The sequence below is a fragment of the Lepidochelys olivacea genome, assembly GCF_965140295.1.
Source record: "Lepidochelys olivacea isolate rLepOli2 genome assembly, chromosome: 6".
Classification (NCBI taxonomy): Eukaryota; Metazoa; Chordata; order Testudines; family Cheloniidae; genus Lepidochelys; species Lepidochelys olivacea.
Window position 1 is genome coordinate 127,417,788 of NC_140416.1, and position 23,067 is coordinate 127,440,854.

The 23,067-nt window shown below is 42.9% G+C and overlaps 2 protein-coding genes across 10 annotated transcripts in view; one reads left to right on the forward strand and one right to left on the reverse strand.

Annotated features, from left to right (window-relative positions):
• The window catches only part of TOGARAM1 (TOG array regulator of axonemal microtubules 1), an 84,276-nt gene extending 81,300 nt beyond the window's left edge, over nt 1-2,976 (reverse strand). For all 4 annotated transcript variants that reach the window (XM_084632647.1, XM_084632649.1, XM_084632648.1 and 1 more), the window contains exon 1: nt 1,120-2,976. In XM_084632647.1, coding sequence (XP_084488773.1) covers nt 1,120-2,892 — 1,773 coding nt within the window. In that variant the 5' untranslated portion in view covers nt 2,893-2,976. The remainder of the gene's footprint in view (nt 1-1,119) is intronic.
• A 306-nt stretch (nt 2,977-3,282) lies between these two features.
• KLHL28 (kelch like family member 28) lies at nt 3,283-23,067 on the forward strand. 6 transcript variants are annotated; one of them, XM_084631050.1, is made up of 6 exons: nt 3,283-3,406; nt 7,445-7,550; nt 9,366-10,264; nt 14,269-14,712; nt 17,567-17,775; nt 18,493-23,067. In XM_084631050.1, exons 2-6 carry the CDS (start codon nt 7,509-7,511, stop codon nt 18,654-18,656), a joined length of 1,758 nt encoding a protein of 585 aa, XP_084487176.1. In that variant the 5' UTR covers nt 3,283-3,406; nt 7,445-7,508; the 3' UTR covers nt 18,657-23,067. The 6 variants fall into 6 exon arrangements, with proteins under 6 accessions (XP_084487176.1, XP_084487179.1, XP_084487177.1 ...); XM_084631053.1 differs by lacking the exon at nt 3,283-3,406 and adding an exon at nt 3,663-3,897; XM_084631051.1 differs by lacking the exon at nt 3,283-3,406 and adding an exon at nt 3,931-4,436.

A 23,067-nucleotide genomic window follows, 5' to 3' on the forward strand; every position in this document is an offset into this window, starting at 1 on the left:
GGCCAGCATCGAAACCCTTACCTAGACTATCTGTTCTGTGGATAAATATATGACAGTAGTGCCCAGGACTGCCAATCTGAAAGTTTCATCACTTCAGATATTAGCACAAATATATACACACTGATTAAGGAATGTGCTTGTGCATAATCAATCTCCCCCTTTTTCAATTTCTCAGTGGTTCTATATCCATTATGTGGGGCAAATTAGTTCAGGGGAAAAGCTCAAGGTACTGAAACATATGAGCAAAATATAGAGCTTAGAATAGCTACATGACTGAAAATTAACTTATAAATGGAAAACATATTCAGTGGGGAAACTGTTTCAGTAAGACTGATTTTCTAACCAGCATTTATTATGAGTTAGCTTTCTAGATAGCAACCCATGCTAAAATCAAAACAACCTGTTTAAGAAGTTTTAGCAGAAAGGCAGACTTTTCATGAACATTCAGCAAATCATGAGAATGGAGGGCTGCCTAGTGCAGAACTAGAGGGGACTTCAGATGACCTTGGATAGGTCACTAATTTATGGATGATAAGCTCACATTCAGGGTTTGTCTGACAAGGAGAAGTGGTCAAATTTAGACTATGATTAGTGGGAGTGTATTAGCTATGTCTGACCTAAAACCTTTTCTACTCAATGCAGGCTCTCATAGGGTCAAATGCAACTCAGGTAACTACTGACATGACCTACACATTTAAATATTCTGTGGTTGAGCCTACTGAGGAAAGCATTGGCTATAAGAGCACTCCAGAGCTCTGTATAAAGAGCCAGAAGCAAAGCAGTTTATTTTGCACTGTAACAGTCATGTTCCCTTTTCAATTTATATGTGAAAAGCTTTTGCACTTAGAAGGAAACCGACCAGTTTCCTCTTGAGGAAAAAAACAATTGGTTTTTAATGACAGGAAATCTGTTTTTTACTATTCCTAACTCTACCATAGACCGTACTTGACTTTGGCAATTCACTTGGCTTCTGCATGTCAGCTTCCTTATCTGACACAGAAGCAATATCACCTAGATCAAAACATTCAACTTCTTTCATTAAATGTTTACAAAGAGCTCTGAGATCGTTGTATGGAAGGGCCTTTAGGAAAAAAGTGTTAAGTGAAGTAGTGTACATACCTGTTCTATGCCCTTTGTAAAGGGTGTCTGGTTTCCTGAACAGCCTCCTCCTGTGCCTCCAGCTCGCTCATTTTCCCAAGGCAGTTTGTTTTTTCCTTTACCTGCACTTAAAACCCTTCTGGGACATATCCCTTGATCAGTATAGGGGCTGTGAGAGCCATAGTTTTGGGTAGCATCCCTTGTATGATCCCCACAGTAACTGTGTGCACTCTGAGTCCTGTTGCCTGCCAGCAACCAATCCGTGTCTGCTCCATGGGGCAGATGGACCCCCCTGCCATGGGCAGAGGATGGCATGGGCACAGCATACTCCACAAACCCCTGGTCTGTTAACTTAGGCAAGGTTTTCCTGGCCAGCCTGGCCTGTACAGCGTGCATCACCCCGTCCCCGTTGTCCTGCAATTCAACAGCATCCACAGCCTTAAAGAGGAGACTGGTTTTGCCTGAGCCCATGGAAGAGGCCAACACCGCAAAGGCCTCCAGGGCAGCATGGCGGACCCGCCGCTTACTGTCCACCAGGGCTGGTGCTAACCCAAACGCCAGCTTGGGCAAGTCAAAGTCCTCACTAGGGTATGTGAGCAGGGATCCGATGCAGATGTTCACCACCTCCTCCCTGACCTTGGAGTTCTTGTGCTGAAGATGCTCTGGCTGCAGTAGCAGGCACAATACCTCTTGGGGACCCACAGCCTTCATCAAGCACCAGAAGAGCTGACTGTACTCCTGCCGGATGGCCAGCTTGTTGTCACCCAGCACCTTGGCAGCGGCCGACACAAGGGGTCCCAGGTAGGCCTGAACCCGCTCGCCCAGGCGCAGGGCCAGCAGGTGCAGCACCTCCAAGGTGCCATGTACCACCTTGAAATTGGAGTCGTCCAGAAGGGTGTAGAGGAAGCTGATGAGCCCCAGCAGGCTGGGGGCGGGCGTGGAGGCCAGGCTGGCGGAGGCGGCATCTGTCAGCACCTGCTTGAGCTCCTCCACGGCCTGGGTGCGGTTCTTGTAATCCTCCTGGTCCAGCAGGCGGCCGTGCAGCTCCCGAGGGATCAGCCCGAACTCGAGGTGGGCGCTCAGGGGATCCTGCTCCGCGGGCCGGGCCCCCGCGGTGTCCCCGCCGCCGCACAGGTCCTCGCCGAGCCGGGCCTCCAGCAGCCGGCTGTAGTGGCCGCGCAGGGCGGAGGGCAGGCGGCCCAGGTAGCCGTGGAAGCGCTCGGGCCCCAGCGTCTCGCCCAGCTGCCGGAGGCTGCTGAAGGCGGCGGCCGCCTCCTCGCCCGGGCCGCCCCCGGGCCGGGCCGGCGCGCCCAGCTTGCGGGCCAGGCTGAGGGTGAGGTCGCCCAGGTCCAGGCCGCGGGGCAGCGGCGGCCCGAGCAGCGCGGGCAGCAGCAGGGCGGTGGCGGTGCGCAGCGCCGGCTCGGCGCTCTCCAGCCCGTGCTCCACCAGCGCCCGCAGCGCCTGGGCGCCGGGCCCCGGGCGGGTGAGGCGGCGGCGCAGGCCCCGCAGCGCCTCCCCGCGCAGCGCCGGGCTCTCCCCGCGCAGGCCGCGCACCAGCTCGGCCAGCGGCCGCTCGCCCGGCCCCGGCCCCGGCCCCTCCTCGCCGCCGGCCGCCGACAGGGCCGGGCCGGGCTCGGGGCCGCGGCGGCGGAGCAGCTGCTGCAGCAGGGCGGCCTCCCGCTCCCGCTCGGCCGGCGAGCCCCGGCCCTGGGGCGCGCGCGTGTCCCCGCCGGCCCCGCGCTCACTGGCCTCCATGCTGCCCGCCTGCGGGGGAAGGGCGAGGGCCGCGGCCATGGGGCGGCGGCGGCGGCGGCGTCCCCGGGCAGCGGCTGGAACCGGCCTGAGAGGAAAACATCGCGGTCTCCAGGGGCCGCCTTGCGCCTGCGCGGCCTCAACCAAGCGCGGCCGCAGGTGGAGTGGGCGGAGCGGACGGAACCAACGCGTCGCCCCCCATCCCCAGAGCGCGTGGCAAAATGGCCGCCTGCCAGGGGAGGGCATCACGTGACCGTCCCAAGGCACGTCTCGACGCTGCTTGTTGCCGGAAAGGGCAGCGTAGAGCACTATGGGATTTGTAGGCTCCGGGAGCTCGAGGGTGGGGCGGCGGGCTAGTGTCATGTGACCCACAAGATGGCGGCTGTACCGAAATGGCCGTTGGGAAGGCAAAGCTCCGGAGCCGTGGGTTTGGGTGCCCGGAAGTGACGCAAGGCCGCTGTGTGTTGGTGTCTGACAGGAGGCGACGGGGCCTACTGCTGCCACCGCCGCCGCGGGCTTCGGTCTCGTCCCGGCCTCTGCCGCCCTCATGACTCAGGTGAGCCGAGCCGAGCCTGCGGCGGAGCGGCCCCCGGGGCGGGGAGGGAGAGCCCCGTGTGCGGCGAACAGCGCCCCCCGGTGGCCGAGCCGGGCTGCGGCCCCCCCCGCCCGCCGGCCCCGAGCGGCTCCGGGAGACCAGCTCGCCACGCGGGCGCGGGGCCGCTCCCGGAGAGGAGCCAGCCGGTACGCGGCTCCGGCCCGCGGGAGCCCCCCGGCTCCGGGCCGTGCCGCGGCGCCCCTCTCCCGTCCCGGGCGCGCCCCTGTCGCCCCCTCGGGTCAGGGACCGTCCCCCGAGCCTCTGGGCCGCCCCAGCTTCGCAGCGCCTCGTGCCGCTGGGCCTCAGCCTGACGCCGCCGCCCTCGGGGGCGCGCCCGAGCGAGCCGGGGTCCCGGGCAGGCGCTGCCCGCCGAGCGCGCCCCGCGCCGGTCCTCCGGTTTGCAGACCTGCGGAGCGCGGGCGGCCCTGCCTCGGCTCCCAGAAGACACCGAGGTGATGGGTAGTAGGAAGGCAACCTATAAACCAAAGCTAGATCCCGGGTCCCAAACCAAATTCCCTTGCCGTGGGACATTCCAAAATAAATGAAACTTCCTGCAGAATGGAAAGGCTGAAACTTTATTGAGACAAGTCAAAACGGTGCTTCAGTTTGACTTGCTTGAAACGTTTCCAAGGTTCCCCCAGCCCCCCGGAGTTGCGGCGGCCGGCCAGGCTGGGACCCCCAGTTCTGGGGCAAGGCACCTGGCAGACTGTGCTGGGAGCCAGGGTTGGTGGGAGCCCCTGCTCCCAAGGAGCCAGGAGGGTGAGCTGGCGGAAAATGAGGCAGGATTCCATTGAAAACCTTTTTGTCAAAATTGTCTCGTTCTCATGGAACATTTTGATGAATCGGTGTTTTCTGATGAAACATGTTCCATGGGAAAATTGCCACGTTACCAGTGAGGCTTTTTAGACCAAACCCAGCATTTTGTATTCTACCCAAAAGTAGATGGGAAAGCAATCCGGAGGTGGCAAAACAAGTACACTTCACCAAGTAGGTAGGCCTTCTGTTATAATTGAATTTTCAGAGTTGTCTTTAAGAATAGCCCTAAGTAGAGAATATTCAGTAATCCAGTCTGGAGGGGACAAACGTAGTTCTGTCTTTAGTGTCCTATGATTTGTTCATAGAACCTAGAAATGGAACAGGCCTGTCAGGTCTCAACTAATCCATAGTTTGAGGAGATTACAATACAAATAATATCTCTGTATTGACAGTGGTACCCAAAGGCCACGTGTGTCCTTCTAGCATATTTTCCAAAGCTGTGCCTCTGGAGAGAGTTAAATAAGAGGCTAACCCAGCCTGTTAATTTCTTCAGCAGTAAACTTGTCTGAAATGGTGGCTTATTTGTTGCATATTCCCTTTTCTATATTATGGTCTATATCAGAGTTAGAATAAAATTAAGAAGCGCAAACAAGAAGGTTTATGCTACACAGTGTTGGGGATGGCATTTTTTTTCATTGTAATTTGACACACAACTTGTGGTTGCTTAAGAAATTTAAAATTAAACTTGGTGAAGCTCTTGAATGTGCCAATAGGGAACAAGCCTCTCCTGGACAGGAGAAGGCGTTGATGGTCATGTGCTGTGATTCTAGGGTTTTATGGTACAAATGAGGATTTGGGGGAGGCATTTCAAAGCTCCCTTGGCTCAAGTGCTTATTCCAGGTCCTTACTTCCTATTATTCCCATGTAAAGAAAATTGCATATAGATAATGGGGGTCATTATATAATATTGTTTGTGAAAAGGGGATAATTTATAGGTCAAGCAAATTTAATATAACTTTTCCAAGATAATCATGACATTCCTAACAATAATTCTGTTGGTATTTATTGTACTTCCATTTTAATGTTATGTTATTAGAAGTGACTAGGACTCAACAGTTCATCTAAGTGTTTTATAGGAACACTACCACGCTTTGCTAAGTGCAAGTTATTTGAATAGGCACATTTCTCTGACTAGTGAATTTACCTTGTTCTCAAGTAGCGGGGGTAGCTGTGTTAGTCTGTATCCACAAAAATAACAAGGAGTCCGGTGGCACCTTAAAGACTAACAGATTTATTTGGGCATAAGCTTTTGTGGGATGCAAGTGGGTTCTAGCCCACGAAAGCGTATGCCCAGATAAATCTGTTAGTCTTTAAGGTGCCACCGGACTCCTTGTTGTTTTTGTACCCAGGGCTTTGGAGCGGAGCCCGTGGCAAAAGCCCTGTTTGTACCTTGTTCTGACTTCATGGCTAACAAACTAAGTAAAGATGCGCACAGAATCTGCATTGTTGTTTATTTGAAGATCACTGGTTTTGTTATGTGTGGTAAACACAAATGTGAGTAGTCACATGTAATTCTGTGGGACGGCTCGCACGCAAAGTTACGTGCACACATTTTTGCAGGATCTGGGACTTATTCCATATCACACTAATGATTCTGGTTCTCTAGCCATAGTCTTTCAGGATGTTGTTAGCTTCGTGTGTCTGTTGGATTCTGTATACTTGTAGAGTAAAATTAGGAAGTGAGGCAAAGAAATATAATCTCTGTAAACAAATACACTTAACTAAAGGAAGTAAAAAGAAAAGAAGCAGGGGTTTTAGCTGCTAGATTGCATCACTAAGCTTGTGAATACTGCAAATTCAGTGACCAGTTGTCACAATCTTGTTTTCAGAGAATTGTGATGAAGGGTTTTCTTAAAAACTTTATACAATATTATAATAGGAAAGGGGTAAACTTGTGTATTTTCCTGCACAAAATTGTTTTTACTTTGGTTGTAATTCTTCACCTCTTTGCTAGCGACTGCTATGTTCTATATTTAAACATTGTCAGATAATTGTCTCCCTCCAGATTCAGCACTTCATCGGTGCTCTGCTGTGCAAATTAGGTGTCAGGGAGTTATAAAAGTGGTGAAGAGAAACTTGCCAGTGACCACAAGTCCTTACTTTTTAGTACCAGTTTACAAGAAGTAAAATGATAATGCATTGTAGTCAGTTTAAGAAATGAAAAGCTGATTTATTTAAAATTCAGAAATCTGATGGGCACAAGGTTCATATGTATTTTATCTGGGGTCATGAACAAGAGCGGATCTGTCTCTGCCATTGTATTTAAACAAGCTGAACAAGCAAGAGGTGAAAATGTGTAGTATAACAATGGGGACACGTTAATGGAATGCTTGAAAAGTTTACAATTTAAAATGTTTCCTTCTAGTTGATTCATCATCCTTTCTTATGCACAATATATAGGTTTAGAAGTCTGTTCTTTCCTCTGTGCATAACCCCTATGGCTGATGCTGGGAGCAGCTGTGCATGAATAAGTGGATAATGATGGCGAAATCAGAATTTAAAATGATTTGGCCAAATTTTGCCTCACAACCCATTATTTCAGTGGGCTTTCAGACTGCAGGGCTAGGTCTGCACTACAGGTTTCTGCCCGAAGAGCTGTATTGGTCAGGGGTACAAAGATGTGTGATTCCTGACTGACCTAGCTTGTGCAACCAGAAACCCTTAGCATGCATGCAGCTGTGCCAGGATATGTGCACTTTTACCTGTTTCTTTCATTTGTAGGGGGTGGTTTTATTATACTGTTATAAAGCTTGTATAGTTGCATCCTCACTAGGAGCACTTTGCTGGTAGATAGTGCTTGTATTCCTAGACTGGTAAAGCACATCTGGATGTAGCCTAAAAGGGTAGAATCTGTCAAATCATTATCTGAGAAGGAAATTCCGTTACCTCAGTTTTTAGCAGCCTGACACTTTTTCCCCACCACAAATTTAATAATTCTGGTTGCGATACAAAAGTAAACAAAAGAATTACTTCTGTGGTTTATGAAAAACAACAAGCAGAATTATACTCAAGATAGAGTCTAGGGGTGTTATATTTATTTAATAAATAATAAATATCACAGTTCAGTGCAACTGCAGCTGTATTTCCCCTTCAGTGGTTCAGCCTGGACATCCACTCTCAGGCTTCCAACTCCCCAGCCATTGCCTTTCTCTGTGGAAACGTGTCTCTTTACCTTCTGACCAGGGTTTTGCCAGGCTGAGCGGTTCCCTGCCTACACCGTGTTATCCCCAGCACAGACAGGCTGCTGATGGACACCTGCTTACTTCCTATTCAGAGACGGTTAACACAGGTACATTTGCTACAGTTATAAGGTACCACAAAGCACTTCCTATGCAAGCCTTCTTTATTCTTAAGGTAAAAGGCACTACCAAGAAAACATATGACAAACAATAAAAGAATCTACACACATGCTAATAAGCTTACAGACATCCTAACATGGATTCTGGCAGGAGCAGTCCTCCAACCTCCCACCCAAGGGGGGATGTCTTGTGGTTACAAATTCATTACAACTTCAGCTCAGAAAAAGCACCCAGTCCTTTCAACGCTACGCTAAGGATTGAGGTTCTTCGTAGACCGGGGTCCCATCCATTTGTTGGTTCAGGAAGAAAGCCCATGAGCCAGTTTAAAATTAGGCTAATTATTCAAAACCCGTTTCTTTGGCCTTTGGTCCCAGGAGAATCCAATCTGAACTAATATATGTGAGCCTCTCCAAGGTGGTGGCTTCAAGTGGTTGATAACAGAGGAAGTACATTAGCATCCCCTCTCCCTTCTAGAGAAGGTATGTACAATGCCAAAATAACACACAATTGCATTTTTAATACACAGTACCTCAGAGGTATTAATCCTAATTCAATAAGGTTTAATTTAATTCAGTAAAGTTTATCTTAATTCTATAAGGTTTGTTCAAGATATTGTCAGTCTGTCACAATAAGAAAAATAGTTTTGTAGGCAGAATGGCCCCTTATAATTGTTTGTTAGAAATGATTTTGAAATAAGAGATTCTGGAATAAGCATTCCCGTTCTTTTCTAAAACTACAATAATTTAATTTAGTAATGTTTGAGAACTTTTCAAAGCATGTTCGAAATATTAAATAATGAATCCTCCCAAATGCTCCTGGGAAAGGAGGAGGAAGATATTGAACCTCCTTGCAGAATATTAAATTTTGAAGAGTTCATGGCACCTGCTTTCCTCCAAGGACATGTGTAGTAATTGTTTCCTCTTCACAAGGTTTGCTCAGTACAGTAGGACCTCAGAGCTATGAACTGACCAATCAACCACACACCTCATTTGGAACCAGAAGTGCACAGTCAGGCAGCAGCAGAGACCAAAAAAAAAAAAGCAAATGTAGTCTAGTATTGTGTTAAACATAAACTACTAAAAAATAAAGAGAGAGCAGCATTTTTCTTCTGCATAGTAAAGTTTCAAAGCTATATTAAGACAATGTTCAGTTGTAAACCATAATGTTTTCTTCAAAGTTATGAACATTTCCAAGTTATGAACAACCTCCATTCTTGAGGTGATCATAACTCTGAGGTTCTACTGTATTCACTAAAGAGAATTATCAGTACAGCTCATTGACTTTGAAGCATTCAACTGGATATTAGGCAGGTTTCTTCAAACGAGGGCATTTGTGCATCAACCTGACCGAAAAGGGCAGTGATCTGCATATCATATTTCTTTGATAAGTTCTGTCCAAAATGACCATGGTCTCTTAATTGTTTTTATTCCACCACTGTGGTTGTGTTGAGGGTATATTTGATGCAAAATCCCAGTTTAAACACACTATCAGGTACATAAGGCCCAAAATACAAATTCTGTAAAGGAAAGACTTTTTTAAAAATATAATAATACCTTTGACTTTAAATTAATGTGCATAAAAAAGCATGTTGCTAGTTTGTGAAAATCAGAAAGAAAAACATTTGTTTTATTTGTCCAATTGGAGCATAATACAATAATTAAAATAACAGCATGAAAGATGAAAAATAAATTTGATTTTTTTTAAATGTTGTCTGTTTAATGATTTAAGAGGCTGAAGTAAAATGGATAATGAAACCCTTTAAAATAAAAGGCTGAGTAACATATTTAAAATTTTGTTCGTCACAGATGGACCAGTCGTCTCCAACCTACATGCTTGCCAACTTAACCCACTTACATTCTGAACAGCTTCTGCAGGGTTTGAACCTCCTTCGCCAACATCACGAGCTGTGTGACATTATCCTTAGAGTTGGCGATGTCAAGATCCATGCACACAAAGTGGTACTTGCTAGCATCAGCCCGTATTTCAAAGCCATGTTCACTGGAAATCTTTCAAAGAAAGAGAACTCCGAGGTAGAGTTCCAGTGCATTGACGAGGCAGCACTGCAGGCTATAGTGGAATATGCATACACAGGGACTGTATTCATCTCGCAGGACACTGTAGAGTCACTTCTTCCAGCTGCAAATCTTCTTCAGATCAAACTTGTACTAAAGGAATGTTGCACATTTCTTGAAAGCCAGCTAGACCCTGGCAATTGCATTGGGATTTCTCGTTTCGCAGAGACGTATGGCTGCCATGACCTCTACTTGGCTGCGAACAAATACATTTGTCAGAATTTTGAAGATGTTTGTCAGACTGAAGAATTTTTTGAGCTTACACATGCTGAATTAGATGAAATTGTTTCAAATGACTGTTTGAATGTTGTCACAGAAGAGACGGTTTTTTATGCACTGGAGTCTTGGATCAAGTACGATGTGCAAGAGCGACAGAAGTACTTAGCACAGCTGCTACACTGTGTCCGGTTACCACTGCTGAGCGTTAAGTTTCTTACTAGGTTGTATGAGGCAAACCATCTTATTCGTGATGACCATACTTGTAAACATCTGCTGAATGAAGCTCTGAAATACCACTTTATGCCTGAGCATAGACTTTCCCATCAGACTGTGTTGATGACACGACCACGGTGTGCTCCCAAAGTACTTTGTGCTGTAGGAGGAAAAGCTGGACTGTTTGCTTGTTTGGAAAGGTAAGGAGTATTGGTGACACTAAGTGGTGTTAAGAAGCCATGCATTAACATGTCCTCCAGGTCAGGGTTGAGACAGTCTTTGGGTTGTAACTGTTTACTTTGTAATTAAAGGGCTTCAGTCTTGAGGTTGTCAGTGTATCAGCTCCTTTCATGAGCACCCAAATGACTAAAAATCAAATTTAAAAAATGTCAGAGAAACAGGGTTGAGCATACTGTGCTCTTTATTTTTATATATGATCTTCCTTGATACATGTTCTTTATTTGTGCTGAGAACTTTTCTGCAATGTAAAATATTGCAAAGCCTTAGTAGATCGTTTGGGGTGCTTGTATTTAAATATGAAATTTGTTAACCGTACAGTTATTTTCACTCTGTTTTTGCCTTCGTACCCTTTCATGTTTTTACTGTGTATACGATTTTTGTTACTCTCCCCAATCACCATTCTAGACTGCCAAATAGTAAAAAATGTAGCTTAGGTATCATAGATGTGTGCCCCACAAAACCTTATTGATAAAACAGACCTCGTAGTTAACCAGGATGTATCATTGGGACTGCTAACTCTCTTATTTTTCAAATGATGTTTGAGATGGTATAACTTTTTAAATTACATTTTTAGTGCTTTGAATCCTTGATTGTAAGTAGTATGGCTACACCTTTAGTTAAAGTTGCTTTATACTTATAATCCTCTGTTTTCAGTTGCTTAAAACCACTTCATCTGAAATTTTCCAAACTTCGTGTGCATTAGCAAAAACAGTTCTGTTTTTTCTAAGAATGAGATGGTGTGGGGGGGAGGGAAATTAGGTTTGCTAAATTCAGATAAATGGTTGGATAATCTAAGAGCTGTAGTCCCTCAAATGTTTGGAATAAGAACTTGAAATTTGGCAGTGGGATGATGTGGGGGCCAGAAATGTGCCTTTTGCTGTCCCCATGAAAATCCAACAAGATTTAGGATCAATGTTAGCCTCTGAAGTATAGCTTATTAGAAGCATGTTGCTACAATATAACATTCTATCTGCACTGAACATGCTCCAAAGCACAGAGCTAGAATTGGATGAGAGTGAATGCTTGGAAGAGGGAGGAGAAGATGATGCAGCACTAATAGTAACAGCTGCTGTCACCCCCATGGCCTAGGAGAAGCCAGATGTGATAAGGCTCACTTGTAAATGATTGATTATGTACACTACACAGTCTTTCTTTTGAACAAGGGCTCATATCCTTACCTGAGGAGGGAGACAAATGTAATTTCTCACCACTTTAGAGACAGGGTAATTGAGAGCTTGCACTGGTCTTTTGTTATGAATAGACCCCAGTGGTCATATTCTGTATACATCTCTGAGTTGTGTCAGGTGCCGAAAGCAAACTGTATTTAAAAAAAAAAAGAGAGAGAGAGAAACATGACTTCTTTTGGGGTGTTTTCCAGTTCTGGTATTGTTCGGGGTTGCTTATAACAGTGGTTCTCAAAGCCGGTCCACTGCTTCTTCAGGGAAAGCCCCTGGCGGGCCGGATCGGTTTGTTTACCTACTGCGTCCGCAGGTTCGGCCGATCGCGGCTCCCACTGGCCGCGGTTTGCTGCTCCAGGCCAATGGGGCCTGCAGGAAGCAGCGCGGGCCAAGGGACGTGCCAGGGGCTTTCCCTGAAGAAGCAGCGGACTGGCTTTGAGAACCACTGGCTTATAACATTTTCAGACAAATGTAATGTGGTGTTTTGTTTTGTGGTTCATAGTGTATCTTTAACACTAAACATTAAGCCTTATTATACTGTTGACTGATAGAGTATTCATGTCACAGTTTCTTGGTAACTGCACCTGTATTCCCCCTCCATGGTCCCTTGAGGATACTCACATATGGTTTCCAGCTCCCAACTGTCACCTGTCTTTAGTGGAGATCCATGTCACTGTCATTCCTGACTGGGGTTTTAAGGCTGCACAGCTCCCTGCCCACGCTGTGATATCCCAGCAAGCCAGTCTGCCCAAAGGCTGGTCTGTGCTTTGCTTTCTTTCCCAGGGCTATGAACAGTGTGTTGTCAGTTACTGCACAGCTCACTCTGTGCAAAACATGTGTATTCTTAAGGTAAAAGCATTACAGAGAAAACATAAAAACAATCAGAATTCTGATATGCGTGCTAAAATATTACCAGAGGTTACTCTTCAGTCTTCTGGGATCTCTAGTAGGCCAAAGTCTTTCCAGCCCTTCCTCAAGGATTGGGGCCCTTGGTCAGGAGGTCCTGTCCATTTTCTGGATCAGAGAGAAGGTCCTGTAGCTCAGTTCCAGGTCATCCTTTTATACCAAAAGCCCCTTCTTTGTCTTGTCTTTGGAAAACTCAGTTTCAACCAGCATATGCAAACCTCTCTAGAATTGTTTAGTCTTAGTGACTGGCCTTAATCACCCCCCCCACACACACACACTGTTTTTATTTCCTGTATGAGCTCTGGTAACCCTCCCCCATGGAGTAGAATGCAATCATACATAAATCATTTATAAATTTAATACAATGGCACTTAAAGTTACTGGATGGGGTTGTAATATCTGTCACAATTCAGACCATCTCTTAGAGTAGAAAGGCTCGGTTAGTATCCTGTTAAATAACTTGAAACCAAACTCCTACAATTACATGACTTAAAGAAAAGTTTAGCATGTCATTTTAAGTTTTTAATTTTTGAGGTAATTATTTTTTCTTGATATATAATCTGTAAATCTACATATGATTTACTGTAGATACAACTGTATTTCTTAACTTTCCCAAATTTGATCTGAAAACATAGCTTTCCTGAAGTGATTGATTGAAAACCACTATTGGCACAGAAGACAGTCAGGGGTGGGAAATTGTCAGTTCCTCAGATTTAAGGATCAGAGGTATTTTAATTGAGACTTTGTGGCTTTCTATTAAATCAAATAGTGTACTTTTCTGATATTTCTCTCTCGAGCTGTTCTTCTGCAAACTCCCACAGTGAAGTACTGACTGTAAGACTATCCCTTCCCAATATTTTTGTCGGAAATCCATTGCTTTCAGCTGTCCTCAAGCCTTTAGCAAATGAGTGGAATAAGGAGCTTTTCCTCTTCCCTACTGTAATTGACTAAACTGAAGTCCTTGAGTTTAAACAGTCCATCTGGACATAAAGAGCTATTTGTTTCTCTATTTATTTGTTTTAACTTGTCTAATAAATTCAAGGTGAAAGGTAGCTGGGGGAAGAGCAAATGCAGATATCTGCTCCACAAGCAGCTAGTTGAAAATGGGCCACACCACTCTGCAACATGGAATGCTTTCTCCTGCAGGACAGCAGAGTTGTAATATTTGCTGTTGTATCTTTATCAGCATCTGCCTTGAACCCTTCGGAGAAGACTGAGGTTGCTGGACTCTGTAACTGTCAAAGAAATAAAGGTCTAGGAAAAATCCAGCTGTGATCACTGAAGTCTCATTTGGGGTCTGAAGCTGTCCCAGAGACTGTTGAAGCTGGATTTCTCATGGCAACTTTAACACCAATTGCCAGCAGATTTCTGGTCTTGGTGACCATACAGTGATTGGGGGGGGGAGGGATAGCTCAGCGGTTTGAACATTGGCCTGCTAAACCCAGGGTTGTGAGTTCAATTCTTGAGGGGGCCATTTGGGATCTGGGGCAAACATTGGGGATTGGTCCTGCTCTGGGCAGGGGGTTGGACTGGATGACCTCCTGAGGTCCCTTCCAACCCTGATATTCTATGATTCTATGATAATATATTTCATGGTGACTTTTGGGAATTTTTTCTTCCTACCTGTATATATACAGAGGAAGAGTTACCTCACCAAATAACTCCCTCATACACATTAATCAATGAGTGCGAAATACTCCGTATTCTTGGATCTGGATCACTTAAGGCCTGATCCAACTCCCATTAAAGCCACTGGAAGGTACACAGGTATAGAACATACATTTCAGTCTTTAACAAATAAATACTACTTGGTGGGACTTAGCAAAGCTTTAAAGAGTAAAGTCTGTTCACCTAATCCAATTTCTCTATTTCCTCTCCAGTGTTGAGATGTATTTTCCCCAGAAAGACTCCTGGATAGGTCTGGCGCCTCTTAGCATTCCCCGCTATGAATTTGGAATATGTGTCCTGGACCAGAAAATATATGTTGTAGGAGGGATTGCAACCCACATGTGTCAAGGCATCAATTACCGAAAACATGAAAGTTCAGTGGAATGCTGGGATCCTGATACAAATACCTGGACATCTCTTGAAAGAATGAATGAGAGCCGAAGTACTCTTGGCGTCGTGGTTCTAGCAGGAGAACTGTATGCCTTAGGTGGCTATGATGGGCAGTCTTATTTACAGTCAGTGGAGAAATACATTCCAAAGGTTAAGGAATGGCAACCAGTGGCCCCAATGAGTAAAACAAGAAGTTGTTTTGCTGCGGCTGTCTTGGATGGGATGATATACGCCATCGGCGGCTACGGTCCTGCCCATATGGACAGGTACGTACTCGTGAGGTCTGCCGGATGAAAACAGTGTGAACTTGGAAAACCAGTGATAATATTTACCTTGTGATCAGCAGCCATCTGTAAGTTTCTAAGCAAGATCAGTGGTAATCCACGGTGGGCCTCATTAGTTATTGTTCTGTTGCATCAACATGAGAATTCATTTGAGGAATCTTTTTTCAGTATACAACTGAAGTGTTCTAGCTAAGAGCTCAGCTCTTCTTTTATACAAATCTTAAGAGAAAAATATGCTTAAAGTTCTGATGCTAACAATATGAAAATGTAAGTCTATATAAAGGCTTGTACTTAAGTATCTTGCTGAACTGGAGCCTTAGACTAGTTTAACAATAAAGTTCCAGTAAAAGGGGATGAGCACAAAACCACACATAGTCACAGGCCCTAGTCCTGCATTCAGATCCCCATGGATGGAATCTTGTACCCATAAGGAGTTCCATTGAAGTCGTCAGTGCTCCATTCAGTTTCCAGCTTCTCACCACATGGATCTTGGTCCATGATCCCTTCTGTCCATGAATCCCCGTATATATTCCCTTATTTCCTGGGCCATCGGAAGAACAGGATTGCCTGCATTGCCCTCACCATGTTCATAACACTTGTAGTTCAGTGTTAACACGCTAACTATAATCAAATTTCGTGCTTCAGCCAGTCACCTGCAGGGTCAGGAAGATTTTTTTTTTCCTGATGCACAATTGACCAGATGTGTGTTGGTTTGTTTTGCCTTCCTCTGAAGTATCAGATTGGTCAACTGGAGGCCGGACAGCAGATTGGGTGGATCAGTCCTCTGATATGATAGAGAGAATCTTCTTTCTAGATGCCTGGCGTGTCTTACTCATATGCTCAGGCTCTAACTGATCACCAGATTTGGGCTCAAGAATAAATTTTACCCCAGGTCATGTTGCCAGGGACCTTGGGGGTTTTTTACCTTCATCAACAGCATGGAGCAGGGATCACCTGCTGCTGGGCATCTCCTGTCAAATCAGTTCCCAACCATTGCAACAGTATTGTTGACACCTCAGTGTCCCCTGTTCCCTGCCTGTGGCACATGACAGTTTAATCTCCTTTCGACTAACATCATTGGGCTCAATTTAGGGGTGTCTGGTTGAAATTTAATGGTTTGTGTTATGCAGGAGGTCAAGACTCTGTGATCTAATGGTCCCTTTTGGTCTTAAATTTTTTGAAATCTGTGATCTGGCTGCAGGATTAGGGCCATACGATGCAGCTTACACAAACTTTCCTTCATTAACAATGGCAGCAGAACAGCTGGGCATTTCTCTTCAAAATGCAAGCTAGCAAAAGAAGACTCACTTAAAACAGCAGGATAATCAGCAAAAAGATGGAGAATCTGGCCATTTGTGAACTACCAATATTTAAAATTATTGAATGTTATATATATAAATAGACTAGTTGGGCATTGCTGACCTGGCATTTGGTTCTACTGCTGTTGACGTTCTTGGCACTGAATTAAATGGCGAAAGGATCAGACCCCTAGTTTGTGACAAAGGAGGTGCTGTTCAGCTGATGAACAAATGAGACATGCATAAGTTTCTTAGAGGTGAGTTCTGTTAAACGTTGTTGGGCGGCGGCAGAGGAGACTACTACATTCATTGGTGGAGTAATGTGAAGTATACTTATTTAAGTATTAAACCAATGTAAATTTTAAGGAAAAAACACTAGGAACAGACCTCAATATTGAATGGTTATGATAGTCTTACTCTTCTCTTATATTCGTAGCTTGAACAGCTCTTCCTTTGTCACAAAGGAATTGTTAGTATCACTCACAGTTGTGGTGTTACTGAAATTGTGACAGATATTTCTAGATTCCCTTTTTTAAAGCTTTTTATTGAGTGGCTTTGTTTTTCGCTATTTATGGACCCTGTTTATGACATGGTCATCAGGCTCATACAAGCCCTGGAAAATCAAGTAAGCTGGCTGATGTTTAAATAAGCTCCTTGCCTTCAGTGCACTACTACTCCTGGTTCCCTGTTCCTCTCTCTTTCCTTCCCCCCCATGCCACGGGCGCGGCACATCTGGTACGGGATGGCTGCATTCTTATGTCTGTAGTAACTACTGTCTTCTGTACAGCTCCAGTGCTGGAGAGGTATGTTTCGTGGGGCTGCATGTTACTTTCAAATTTACCCTGAAGTGAGGACATGTCCCATCCTCCGTTACTGTTCAGTTCCAACCCCTGTGTTGCCATTCTTGACGAATACTCCTTTCCCATTTCCATCCCCACCCCCTTCCAGTCTCAGATGGTGTTGTGGCAAGATGGGGAAATCTTGAGCCTGGTAGACTTTTCGGTTAAATTCCATTGCAGAGTTGTGAAATGTTCAGATTACCTGGTGGTGGTTACTTGAATTATAGTTGCACTTGTCCTTCATAAGAACCCTCAGCCCCGCACTCTGTCTTGTTTCATGTCAAAATGTATCCTGTGGTTATGACTGTAATCTGATAACCTCAGAGTACAGGCAGAACTATATTGTTTGGCCATGAGGGAATATTTTTAAATTGTTTTTGGCAATATTGTGGGCTGAATCTTCAGTTATGCCAATTCTTTGCTGGAGGATCCTAAGAGGGGCTGATCCTTCTGTTGTTGAGTATGTTGGCTTCAGAGCTTCTTTGTGCCAGCCTTGGTGAAAAGAAGCTATAATGCAGAATTTTTCCATTACCCTAAACATTTTTTCTTGTTGCCTTATATAATGGAGCAAACTTTTTAGTAGACAGAAGCAAGCTAGGAATCCCTGATGAATGCAGATAAGTCTCTTGTGGTATAAAACTCGGTGCAAACAAATGTCATTAAACCCAAGACTTACAAGTTGTTTATTTGTATCTGCAGCATGGAACGTTATGATCCAAGTAAAGACTCCTGGGAGACAGTAGCTTCAATGGCAGACAAAAGGATAAACTTTGGTGTTGCTGTCATGCTGGGGTTCATTTTTGTAGTGGGCGGACACAATGGGGTGTCTCACTTGTCAAGCATTGAGAGATATGACCCACATCAAAATCAGTGGACGGTGTGTAGACCTATGAAGGAACCCAGAACAGGTAGGAATGTGTAAAATGCTGAGAATGTCGAGGTTTTCCTGGTGTCCTGAGACACAAAATTGCCATTTGACTTTATAGAAGAATGCAGGACCTGGCCTTCAGAGTGTTGTCTCTTTTCCCTGCGTAGACTAAAGATCGCTGAAATAATGTAATGTCGTGTGAAAGAATGACTGACTAAATATTGGATTTAACTTTTGTTTGAATACATTACAAGAGCATTTATTTTCCTGATCTAATTATAATAAAAGGCCCAATTCTACTACTTTTACTCACATTGAGTAGTACCTTATTCACAAGTAGACCGTTTGAAGTCAGTGTGGACTATCTGGGGACTCAGATACTTTTCAACCAAAGGAAGGCAGAATCTTGACCAAGATATATAAAAACAATAACTACTACTGATATGTAGAAAATGTCATTTTTTAATATCTTTATGAACGAGGCTAAAAATGGGAATAGAACTATCCTAAGCAGCTGGTTGTGGACAGGCATTTCAGTTTCAGCAGTGCATATCCCTTCCTCCTGGTCTGACTGGGAAAAGAGGGTCAGGTGTTGAGGGAGGGTGCAGGGTGATTCAGGAAAGGAGACACAGATCTGAAGGGGCAAAGATTTTTCACCCACATGCAGCCTTTTTTAAAAACACCATTTTAGATGGTTAAAAATAAAAATATTATTTAGCAAAAATTAATTAATTTTGCATCTTTTTCCCTTTAATAGGAGTTGGTGCAGCTGTAATTGATAACTACCTTTATGTAGTTGGAGGTCACTCAGGGTCATCCTATCTGAACACCGTACAGAAATATGACCCTATCTCAGATACTTGGCTGGACTCTGCTGGTATGATGTACTGTCGATGCAATTTTGGTTTGACTGCACTTTGATGAAAAGTGTGAACTCATGGACCTAATGTGAAGATGGAACTTTTTCCGCTTGAAAAGATGCCCAATTCATTGAGACCATAAGCTGCATTTTCTGGAGTTGGAGGAGTGGGGTGAATATTTGATTGACAGAGTTGGATTTTTTTTTCTTTTCAAAAATTGGCCTTGGTTATTGTTAATTACACAAAACAAAACAAATGGAAACTTGTTGCCAATCTAGGGTATGGACTGCATCCTGTGACTGGCATGAAGTGGTTATCTTAACATTAGGATACCTGGGATAGGGTTAGAAAACCTAGTGTATCCTTTCACTTTTTAGAGCTTTTACCTCTTCCTACTATGAAACATGCAGTTTACTGTGCGAGGGATGAGAGGCCTTTGAGTGTGTCGTATGACTGGGCTGTTCGTTAATAGTTGTCTGGCTGTGTCTTCATTTTGAGAAAATGCCAGTGCTTCATGATCTTTTTTATGAATAGTAACTAAAGGGCTGCCTTGTTTCTGAATCTCAAGGTTTGTAAATAATAAATGCCATAGTATGTTGCCTGTACACTCCTTCGTTACCTGCTTAATGTGTTTTGGGCTGGGGATAATTATCATGGGTGACTATTTAAATTAATACATTTGCAAGGTAAGTTTAATGCCTTTTATTATAATTTTGAACCTATTAAAACAAATTGCAATCAACTGACTTGTTTTAACCTTCCCCTATATTTTTGTTGTGGACGGACTAATGCCAGATGAAATTACTTACCTGGTCTGCAATGTGCTTGTAATCATAATACAAAGACAATTTTAAATGGTTAATTCATCAACAATGTCTTGGTTTTCTTAAGTAGCACAGCAGAGTTCACAGCGTAGGTGTAAATATTTAGAAAGATGTGTCCATCCCATCCTTGGTCCTAGCAGACTTGTGTTCATATTTCCTTGTAACTTTTATTTTTTTAAGAATGTGTGACTGCTTTTACAGAGTGTTCAGGTATCAAAATGGTGCTAAATGTAGGATTTACCACAAGGCTGTTACCAATTTAGTGCAGTATGCATAAAGCATGATTTGTTTTGATTGTTCTCTAGTGTATTTGTTTCTCTCTATCTACTTTATTAATTTGTGCCTATGAAAAATGTCAGTAATAACACAACATACTCTAATTTTTTCAATTGATCTAGTTTAATATTCCTATTTTCACAAAGTTTCTAAATATGGACTGGATGAAGAGTGAATCTCTGCCTCTTTAGACAAGTTTTGCCTTTAAAAATATCACATTGAATAAAAAGCACTGGGCATGGTTATTTATACTATGCACATATCTTTGTAACTGAACCCTGAAGGTTGTTTCTTCTGATAAACCAGAATCTGAAGAAGTCTACTTCAGTGATGGCCCTACAGTTAGTTAAGCTTTGGGTGGATAAATAAAAAATTGAGGTGGTTATGTGATGACCATTTATTTAAAATAAATAACTGAATAAATATTATTTTGGGTTGCAAGAGTATGTTTTACAAAATGTTTCTTTCTGTTTTAAACAAGGAATCACGTTTATCTTGCATTCTGTTCTAATCTTGCCAATTCTGGTACTTGATACATTTTTCTGCTTCTGGGATTATTTCCATCCACCCCCGCCCTCCCTTCCCAATTTTAACATAATAATCCAATGTATGTTTCCCCTCACTCTTAAAATCCACATACTATTATTCTTGAAAGTGCAATAAAGTTAGACAAAGTTGTTTAAAAAGCCATTTATAAGTACATAAAATAAGGTGTCCTGGATGTACTTAAATTTATTTTTCTGTAAAACTAATTGCAACCAGGCAAACTGCAGTTTTCCTTGTTCTTCCATAAGCTAGCATTTGGATTTAAACAATGAGAGAACTGTCTTTTAACCATAAAAAATCATGTTTTACCAATGTTTGCACAAATTATGAAATCCTGCAAATAGTCTTCATGCTTTACTAACTTGGTAGAATTCAGCAGGATTTGTAAGCAAATACAATGGACAAATTTAGCATTTTATATGCTGCTTATTTGAATGACCTATTGCTTATTCTAGTTACATAGCAATAATGCATAATTGAATGATTCCAGTTGATCTGTTGATAGAAGACAGGTAGCTCTATTGTTGTACATGGAGAGTTTGTGCGGAGAAAAGCAATTTTAGGAACAAGTCACAACCAAAATCATGTTAGTCTGCTGTCTAGGCTGCCTTTTCATTTTGTTCAAGTAAATACCCAAGCTGAATGTTTACATATGCTGTTTTGCTTTCCAGTTACAAGTTCATAGCGATACCATTCATTTTTGTGAATTAAGGAGTATCTTATCCCCCATCTAAACAAGGAGATAAAAATGGTCAAGAACCTAGTTTGCAAAACAGTGTTTGTTTGAGTTTATGCCTTGAAGTGGCTACAAGTTTTTTCTGTAATTCAGTATGTACTGAATTTTTTAGGAGTTTGATTAATTACAAGAGTACTCCATGAATGCAGCTTTTTAAAATACAGACTTAAGTCTCATTTGATTCATTAGTAAACAAAGTTCATGCGTAGAAAGTGGCACAAGATACAGACATAAGTGGTCTGGCATCAATAAAAAGACAACAGTGCATACCTAACAGGTATGGTGATGGTTTGTCAATATTTAGCTAGCGCCTTTCGTTTAGTGATCTCAAAGCATTTTGCAAGTGCAATGTACATTTATTCCCTTTATTTAGGCTATAGTGAAATTAATTTATGTTAAATAGACTTACCACTTTACATGACGCTGAGGTTAATGCAGCCTATTGCTAAATTTAGAGTACTACTAACCTAAGTAACGTTTCAGTATGCAGGTTTGATGTTAAGAATGGAAGAAGTAATAGTTAATGAAAAATCCTGCTGTTTCTAGATGCAGATCTGTTTAGATTGGATATTCATAGAAGTGGATCAATGTAAGATGCAGAATACTCACATATGCTGTACGTCTATCAAGTTTAGAGATCATATAAACTAATAAATATGGCATATTCATTTTCTGTTTTGGGCGCTGCTTGTGCTGTTCACCGAAGTGCTCCATTTTAGGGAGATCTGATGCAACAATCAGTTTAGCAGTTAAAAGAAATAAACCTATTATAGCCTGTACCATCTTTCATGCAATCTAAAAGTTAAGACCTTCAAATAAGATGTCATACAACTTTAAATTATCATCCAGTTCTATTTCTTAATCACTCAAAATTATTTTTTTTAGAAGCACTTTGAAATAGGTGTGAGTTTATATATGCATAAGTCATTGGATTTTCACTCACATGTTTAGAGGAAACTTAATAAAATGCCATATGCAAGTTTCCTGACAGTCATTGCTATTAGAAATGCTTTGATTTTGGAATATCCTGTTTGAATCTCTGAGGGGACAAATGTGTCCAATATACATCTCTGATGTTCCAAATAGCTAACTGTTTTACGGAGGTAGTTAAGTGTTGCTTTTGTGAATTTGTCATCTGTAAGTCCTCATTTATTTATATGAAACAATGCAAAAATTTCCAAGTTTGCCTTAAATTCCTGATGTTTAATTAAAACTCAAAGAACTGGATGATAATTCCTATATTTTGCCTTATGTCCTGTGCTGTACTTTAAACCCAAGGAGAATTTTAACTTTTAGCAGGATTTGGAACCATTGTAGAGTGAGTACTGTATTGTACTCTGACTTGTGAGGAGTGATTTGGTTGTGAGTTTCAGATGAGAAATGTAATTCTGTGTATGTACAGTGTTTTTATGTGTACACCTTTTTTAGCAGCAGGATTTTGTTTTCATTATTGTTTACATAAGTGGCATTTGAGTTCAAGAAAAAACTGCTGAATAACTTGCAATTTTGTTCTTAATAGTGTTCTCAATGTGTGTTTGCTATTGTGATAATGCTCTGTAACAATTTGTTGTAACAGTATTTCATTTAATGTGAAATGTTTACTAAATAAATCTGAGGGAAAAAGGATTTTATTTTTACATTTTGGCTGGATGGTGGATGGTGAATGCAAATGCACGCTGGCTTTAATCCTACTTTTAAATAAGACATCCATGTGATTTGGTCCCTTAAGGGGGTTTGAGGCTTAATTTAGGTCTGAGGTCCCAGTTCCCAGTCATGGATTAAGCTGAGAGAGAGAATAATTTTCAGAAATCTGCTTCCTGACCTTTGTCTGCTGGGCTACTTTTTGAGTCCTTTCTCAAAAGCCACTTCAGAGGGGGCTTTTATACTATAGTCTTAAAACTGTAACCCCTCCTGACACATATGCATCACTCACTCAAATGACACTCTGATCTCTGTGTGTGTACATATGCACATAAAAGACAATATTTGATATGTCGTGTGAATAACCAGACATGCACACAAGGCAGCAGAGTTAAAAAGTTGTGCATTGTTCTTTGTATGTGTAAACCTTAGTTAACATGCTCAGTTGA

What these genes read in the sequence shown, in the direction of transcription:
- KLHL28 (XM_084631050.1), top strand. Translation starts at nt 7,509, where the DNA reads ATGGACACCTGCTTACTTCCTATTCAGAGACGGTTAACACAG. An exon ending in TTCAGAGACGGTTAACACAG is followed by an intron (nt 7,551 to 9,365) that starts GTACATTTGCTA and finishes TGTTCGTCACAG; the next exon opens with ATGGACCAGTCGTCTCCAAC. An exon ending in GGTCCTGCCCATATGGACAG is followed by an intron (nt 14,713 to 17,566) that starts GTACGTACTCGT and finishes TTGTATCTGCAG; the next exon opens with CATGGAACGTTATGATCCAA.